Source organism: Fulmarus glacialis, unplaced genomic scaffold (genome assembly GCF_000690835.1).
Source record: "Fulmarus glacialis isolate BGI_N327 unplaced genomic scaffold, ASM69083v1 scaffold17424, whole genome shotgun sequence".
Taxonomy (NCBI): domain Eukaryota; kingdom Metazoa; phylum Chordata; class Aves; order Procellariiformes; family Procellariidae; genus Fulmarus; species Fulmarus glacialis.
This window is the reverse complement of record NW_009210083.1, coordinates 18,112-26,116: the sequence shown is the minus strand read 5'-3', so window position 1 is coordinate 26,116 and position 8,005 is coordinate 18,112. Positions and strand designations below refer to the sequence as shown.

The 8,005-nt window shown below is 42.4% G+C and overlaps 1 protein-coding gene across 1 annotated transcript; it reads left to right on the top strand.

Annotated features, from left to right (window-relative positions):
- Positions 1-3,915: 3,915 nt before the first annotated feature.
- Positions 3,916-7,644, top strand: SPRYD4 (SPRY domain containing 4; the record flags this gene model as incomplete). The annotated part of the gene is made up of 4 exons (XM_009577064.1): positions 3,916-4,049; positions 4,781-4,880; positions 5,902-6,078; positions 7,028-7,644. Coding segments are annotated over 4 exons (664 nt in total), but the record flags the coding sequence as incomplete, so codon positions are not given.
- Positions 7,645-8,005: the final 361 nt, after the last annotated feature.

Genomic DNA, 8,005 nt, shown 5'->3' with positions numbered 1-8,005 from the left:
TGTTTCAGTGGGATCTTGGGGGTGGAGATGGCAATTACGGCACAGAGGGCGTTCTGAATCACTGCGAGGCGTATCATTTGCTGGGTTCATGCAATATTAAAAAATATCCTCTAGACATTGCTTCCTTGAAATAAATGGGGATGCTGATGAGAAAAACATGCATCAAAACACAGCATCAGGTTTCCCTGAGCCCAGGAAAATCACAACTTTAACAGACAACTGCTACTATAATATTCCTTGGCAATTTAAAGTGAAGAAACATGTAACTCTTTTCTGTTCTGCTTTGAATAGTGTGTACCTGAAATTTGGAGACTGGATTTTGAGACTTAAACATTCCTCTTATAAAGAGAGGGATTAAGAGGAGATACTTAAAATATTTAACTTCAAATATTTCTTGAATTTCTATGTACTGAATTTTGTATCATGATACCAAGACATTGTGGGGACAGTACAAGTGTAATAACATTCAGGCTAAAGGCTGGGATGGCTCATGCTTTGATAATAACATTATTACATTTCCAATCATCTATAAAGTGGGCAGGTGTATTTAAAGTAGAAAATAGCTGACATAAAAGACGTTGTAGGTGGATTTCTCTTTCTTCCATGACCAAAATTACACAGTTCAATACTTTAGGTGAGCTTGAGGAAGATCTAACTGCAATGGTTGTTACAAGAACTTGGAAATGAAACAGGCTTTCTCCCAACACAGTCAAGATGCATCTTCCCTTCCCTTCTCCTATGCGTAACCTGTATGCTGTAAGCTAAGCAGTAATCATACCTTCTCCTCATCCTTGCTTTTTTATCACTGATTGCAGGGTCAACCTGAAGCATGACAAACTACAATGATTGCTAGGGAGCCCTCAGTATTCACTTTCCCCCTTCACCCTCTCCTCTAAACAGAAAGAGAGGCGATAGTAAGATCTATTTCTTCTTTGCACACAGCCTCTTGTGAGCTTGGAGCTGGCTCAGAGCATTGCAAATGAAATTCCTTCTTGTTGGCATATTCTGTTTCATTAGTTGGCAGCAGCGGGACTGTTTTTTAAGCCTTAATTGTAGCTAAAATTGTTGGGCTCTTATTCTTAGGCAGCTTAAAGCTGGCTAAAATAGATAACCAAGCAGAGAATGCTATTCGAAAATCTGATCACTGTTTTACTGACCAGATCTGCTTAAAATCCGGACTTTTCTGTCTCACAACTGAAAAGAGGCATGCTATTGCTCTCAGATTTAAACATGCAACCAAATTCTGATTTGGAGAATTTCAGATTTGAACGAGATCCAAGTCTGAACTTTGATGGCTGACCCTATTCTGCAATTGTCTGGACCCAAACTCTTTTCTGAATACCCAGGCTCTGGGATCCAGAGTCCAGAATATGAATACCCCAGGTGTACTCATTACAGCAGAATGTACCTGTCTACTTGGATTTAGAAACAATTTTGTGTTTTACTAACTAGCCATGGGTTAAATAGCACATAGTGAAAAAGAAGATCTCATAATTTCTTTGGAAGGACACTGACTTACATGGCATTTTCCAGAAGACGGAAGAGCCATATAGAGGGCATCACTGTGCTTAAGACATGTTGATCTACATGTTGCCACAAACAGCTTCCAATGAATAGCTTAGTGTGCCCTCCCTTCGTCTCACTTGTAACTGTTGGCTCAAAACTTCTTTCTAGTGGTCTGTGCTTCAGTTTCACACCAAAAATGTCAGGTAGGTGCTCTTAAGGAACGGATTGGGCGAGACTTGCCTAGGGAGCATGGACAAATTTCTTCGAAGCTTAGGTGCCCACTTCTTTTCCCATGCCCCTGCTTCCATCCTCATTTTCCTTTTTCTCACTTTTTATGTTTGCCTCAGTTCCCATCTTGCATTTTTCTTTGACTCATCTTTCCTTTTCCTCTTGTCCCCTATACTCAAATGAGTCTTCTTCCTCTTTCAAGTCTAAAGAACTCAGGTTCTCATCAGACAACTCATCAGGTTGCACCTCTTCCCTGAGCCTTTCAGTAAGAACTGACCAGTCTGCCGAACTCCCGGTGCCTTGCTGAAGTGCTCTTGTGGTTGGGCCTTTGGTTAGTCACAAGGGTGAAGCAAACCGTGCAATTGCTACCATGTTTGGGCAACCCACTTCTGTTTACTGCATCAGTTCCGGCATTAATGTAACACATTCCCCAAAGGTGGCATGGCCCCACACTGATCATGCAAGAGCCCCAAACTCTCTGAAATTCTTTCAAATTGAAAAAAAAGTCATAGGAGCACCCAGTGCTTTTTCTCGATGCTTCAATCACTTTAATGACAGTTGTCAGTACAAAATACCTGTGACAAACTAATAAGGATGACGCACCAGTCTTTCCCCAGGATGCCATCCTCGTAGATGCAGAGCTGTGTGTGGTGTTTGCAGGAATTTGGTGTGTGTAGGGCTGTGGGATTTTACCTTTATGTGATAAATGCAGCAGAGACAGGCATGTGAAAAGTCCTGATGGATAAGCACTGATTATTCTTCAGATTGTACTGCTCTCTGGTGGTAGATGTGCGGAAAAGCAGTCACTACAAATGAATAGCAATGATCCGATCTGACTGCTGACTTGCCTGCCTTACCTCCTCTCAGGTCACAGTAATTAGTGCTGGAAAAGCTAATTTGTTTTATCTAGCTCCCCGTAGAGACATTACCTGGTGGAGGGAGACCATTCTGGGCTCTGCTCTCAAACCTGAGGTGGAAGGGAAAGTGCCTTGCATGCTTTCCAAAGGCACGTCTCCTGTCCGTGAATTTGCTGGAGAGCAGAGCAAGACTCCTGCGTTCAGCCCTTCCTCACACTACCGAGGTTATCGTCTTTCCGCGCAGAGGACAGGGGGGTTATCTAAAAAGACCTGCATTACACTTGAAAATTTAAATACCTACCTTGAAGATTCCTGTAAGCATTTCTGGGAGGATATAATCTAATTTATACAGATAGAAAATGTTTATCTGCAGGCGTACAGTGTGGTGGGTATATACTGTCTGGCTTTGTGGTTATCATATGAGGCAAAAATGAGGAAAATTACGATTCAGTGCATGAGAATTTGTTACGCCAATCTTTCATACTCCTGACAATATAGAAAATAAAATTGGCATCTTTCTAGCCATCCAAAGCATATTCACTGGCACTTCAAAGCTCCTGTGAAGCAGATTGAGTGGGTGCTGACTCTCGCTTTCCTGCAGTGTGTCAAGACATCAGCAGTGGAGGATGTGAGGGCTGGAGCTTTTGAGGCACCACAAAGGGGAGACTTAGTCAAAGCAGGGCACTGTGCAAAGGCAGTTCCCCTGCTGCTGCCTCTTGCAAAACCACCCTGTCAGAGTGCACAGCACCGTGAGGAAGACAGAGCCAAGACTTTGTTGATGAACAATTTGTGAGCAAGGAGTTCATAATAAGAAATGCGCAGTTTCTGTGCAGTCTCAGATAAGGATACCCATTCTTTTGGATCAGTACGAGCACAACAAGCGCATTCACTGTCATGCAACTGAATTAATTACAAGGGTTTTTTTCCTTCAGAAGCTTGTTCATTTTGTAATGCAGCCTTTTTACAGAAGGTGGATGATTCTGTGCTGCTTGCATTTTATGTGATGACTTATGCTGCAAAATGAACATGAAGTGAGTATTATACCAAATGACTGCACTGAGTGAGAAGGTGGTACAGGAACAAAGGCCTGAAAATTTGTCAGACGAAGTAAGGAGGATACCTCAAGTAAAATGCCAAAGCTCCTACGTAACCCAGTTGTTTGTGAAAACAGTGTTCGCCTTTCCAATTTGGAGTTTCTCTATGGTGCCTGTTGTTTCAGTAGTCAACAATACTGTTAGGTGACTTAGCTGTTTGCATAAATTATGCTGTCTTGGTTTGGATATCTGCATACATTTTCATGTATCAAAATCTTCAAAATTTGCAGATCTTTTGCTGGTATAAAGAGGCCTGAACTGAAAGTATCCCTGGAGCCCAATGTGAACTACTTCTTCTACTTGAGGGCTGTCAACCCATTTGGGACAAGTGAACAAAGTGAAGCAGCTCTCATCTCAACTAAAGGTAGATCACCATTTTCTGCTGTCAAAACAATGGGATGGAGGGGCAAATCAGCCAAAAATGGCATTTTCCTCCAGAAGTCATAACTGAACATTCTGATATGGAAGTAAACAAGTTATTGAGATGCTTAAAATTAGCACAATCAGGGACTACTTCTTTTTAAGTTGGTAGATTTATGTCAATGTAAAACTGATGTGACCTCAAGCAAAAACATTTAATTCTGTCAGAGATATGAAATGATTAAATGTTCTTCAGGGACCTCAGTTTGCTTGAGTTTGGCAGAGCACATTCTGATAAAAGATCTTTAAAAAAACCACTCAATTAAAACCTTATGGACTTCCTCATCCTCAGGGATGAGGAAGCATGCAGAACAGCTTTAAAATGTAACGGATAATTTAAACTTTAAGGTTTCCAGATAAATAGTGTTAAATTATGTATGGTTCTTCCAAAACAGCCTTCCAAAATTTGCTATTTTGAAAAAGCAATTGATTGAAAATTATTCAAGCTTCTTGAATACTGAAGACTTCTTTATCACCTAGCTACATTTCTGAATAATAGATTGCCATCCCAATAGGGCACAGCTTGGGACAGTCCTTGCATTTGCACCCAATTTTCTGCCGCTCCTACCTGCCAGCTAAGATGGCAGTAATTGTTGCTTAACATTTGATGATTCATCTCGTGTTAATGTTACCAGCCTCTCAGAAATGGTGTTTCTTTGTCATGAATTGTACCAGGAACTCGATTTCGCCTGCTGAGTGACACAGCCCATCCCGCTTTGCAAATCTCCTCCAATGCAACAGTGATCCGCCTTCCTGAGAAAGCCAAATTCACTGGGTGAGTAGCAGCATGACCACCCTGCGGGGTTCAGGATGGGTCCCTCACTCTTATTTTTGCCTATAGGTAGCTTTCACATGGCACTAACTAATTTTGCAGAGAAACTGAATCATTTCAGTCATATAGCCCCTGGACATCGTGTGATTGATCCTTCTTTCAAGCACTGCAATGTCTCAATAAAGCCAGTAGCAGCACTGATGTAGGTGCTGGGAAGAGTTCAGTGTTGCCCTGAGGAACCTCCAGAAATTAAAAAGGCAGTGGTGCCTACTGGGACTGCTGGGATTGCCTCAGTCTGTGGTCACTGCTTAATCCTTCAGAGAACTTCAGTCTCAAAGCAACTTGTTGCTGCCCCAAGAAGGCCAGATTTGTGGACTTACTTTTGGAAATATTCTGGGTAGAAGTAATCAATCCTTTTACTTTGCTCCTCTACTGAGGGCATTATTGGTAATGTTTTCCAAAGCATCTGTGTCTTTGGAGAACTCAGAAGTGCTCCTGGGATACGTTAGAACCGTTGTACCAGGCTAGCTCCATCCATTGCAACCATGAGTTTTTTTGACATGCTGATATCAGTCCCATCGCAAGCACAGGTCCGCTTGTATAAGTTGAGCCATACTGGTACGAGTTCTTAAAAGTTAATGAGGTATTACTGGTTTAAGCACTTTTTTTACTGTTAAGGCTGAATGCACACAATGCATTAAAACAGCCACGCTTTCTAGTTTGAAAAAGCCTGCTAAATTTGAGATCTTTTTTGCCCCCAAAGTCACCTTTCCACCTTTTGTTAGCTTCATATGATTTTGGGTAAAGTTGCATAGTTTTCAGTCCTCAAGATGATCCATCTTTGCAAAGATGAAATGACCTCAGTGACGCCATTCAAATCTTCGATAAAACCCTGCAGTTAGAAGAACAGAGTGCAATCCATTAGTAATTTTAGATGCAGCCGCATGACATGACTATGATAAATATCACAATATGCTTGGCCTACCACCACACTCGCTTTACTGTACACCTCTTCCACAAACAGGTTTCCGTCAGTCCTGGGTGAACTGCTGCCTGCTCGGGGACGTCATTACTGGGAAACCGTTGTCTCTGCCTGCAGAAGCTACAGGATTGGGATTTGCTACGAGGCAACATCACGGAGCAGCGTCCTGGGGCTGAGTGATACCTCCTGGTGCATGCGGTGCTGTCCTACACAAACCAGGTAAAACTGAGTCAGTCTAGCTGCTTGGGAAGTTACTTGTCCTTCACATAAATAAAGCTGGCCAGCTGCAAGAATCGCGAGAGCAGAAAGGATCTATCTGTGTTCTTTCTGCAAATTTGAGTAATAAGAAAAGGACAACTACAAAGGAACTTTAGACCTCCTTTTAATTAGGAATCTTATAAAGCACCTTAAAAAATAAAATTAATCTCAAACAGACCAATTTACTGGCTTTCACCCAGCCAGTGAATAAAACTTAAAAAACATCTGCCACTGCTTTGTCATTCTGGGAATGTCATACCCAGAACAGCTTCACAAAATCCCAGCAAGTGTATTTATTCCCATAAATGCAGTCTTTTTAGAATCTATATCCATCTGCAGGAGACGTCAAGCCTCCATAGAGAATGCCTTCTCCTGCCTTGTCCTCCACAGCGACAGGCCTGCCACTGTGGCAGGACTGCCAGGCACTGGGGTAATCTTCAGCGGGCCAGTGCCAGGCTGCTTACAGGTTTGTAAGGCATAACTCTGTTAGCGGTGTAAAGGTGCTCTTGATCTATACAAGTGTGCTTTTTTAGTGTGAAATTGTATAGATGCATGAACATAACTACCTAAATGAAACATCTGAGATACAAAGTGTTTTGCCGAAACAGAGCTCATGCTTAAATCCCCACAAAGACATATAATAAGAAAGATATAGATTAATATGATTACAGCAAGCCTGCTTTTGTCCTGAGAATCCAAAGATGCCAAATGAAAGGGCCCATCAACGTGCCAGGCAGGGCTTTGAAGCGATGACATATTTGCTTTGCTTACATACTGAGCAAAATGCTGTTGCCACGTGATATGCTGCTGTATGCTGCCACCTGTTAATAGGTGGGAATTAAGCAGTAGGTTATTTCTGGTAAATCACCATGAGGAGGCTCACTGTGTTCTGGTTCCCATTTTCCCATAGCTTTCTTTACAGATTTCTTCACACTGGTGTGATGAGCGATGTCCGTGTGACAGAACACCTGGCCAGGATCGGCATCCTGTTGGATTACAGTGGTGGCAGACTGTTGTTCTTCAATGCAGAGAGAGGACTGGTGCTGTTCACCATCAGGCACAAATTCACTGATGCTGCTCACCCGGCCTTTGCCCTGGAGAAGGCTGGAGCGCTTACTGTGCGCACGGGCATGGAGCTGCCGGAGTTCGTGAAGCGCAGCTAATCCCCTGCTTCACACTCTCAGGAAAACTGACAATTACAGTGTCAGGGGACAGAGAGGGGAAGGGGGGTGTCAGGGAGGGATGTCTAGTCTTCACTGATGAATGCCATGCACACAGCTCTCCCCCACATCATCAGTAATTGTAGTTAGTGCTCAGCCACGTAATCACCCTGAACCTGAAGAGAAAATTGACTACAGATAGAGCGTGCACCTAGTGATATACACAGCAGTACTTTTGAGGGGAAAAAAAAGTTTTGTTAGATATGAACATTAAGAGGGGAGGAAATGTACTTTCCCTGTGAAAATAATGGCAGTGCTAGCTGTTGATGATGAGCCTGTGTATAAAATAAATGCATCTCTCACTGCAATACATGAAAGCCATCATTTCATCATTTGCCAGGACAGTTGGAGCCCGAATCCAAGATGATACGTTTGAAAAATGCGCAAAAATTTCAACAACTGAACCATCTGCAGGTTAATATATCTTGTGTTATTGTTTGCCAACTCTTTTCTTTAAATGCACAAATCAAGAAAACTTGGAAACTTAGAAATCTGCGCATTTCCAAAATGAGTGAGTCCCAGACTAGCCTTCATATCAGTCATGTAAAGTTTGAGTATGCAACACCTGCCTACCCTGCTCATAGCAGACTACCAGACAGCTATCTGACTGTCTCAGTAAATATCTGTACCTGCAAATAGGTACTCATGAAACACGTGTGTGAGGAAAC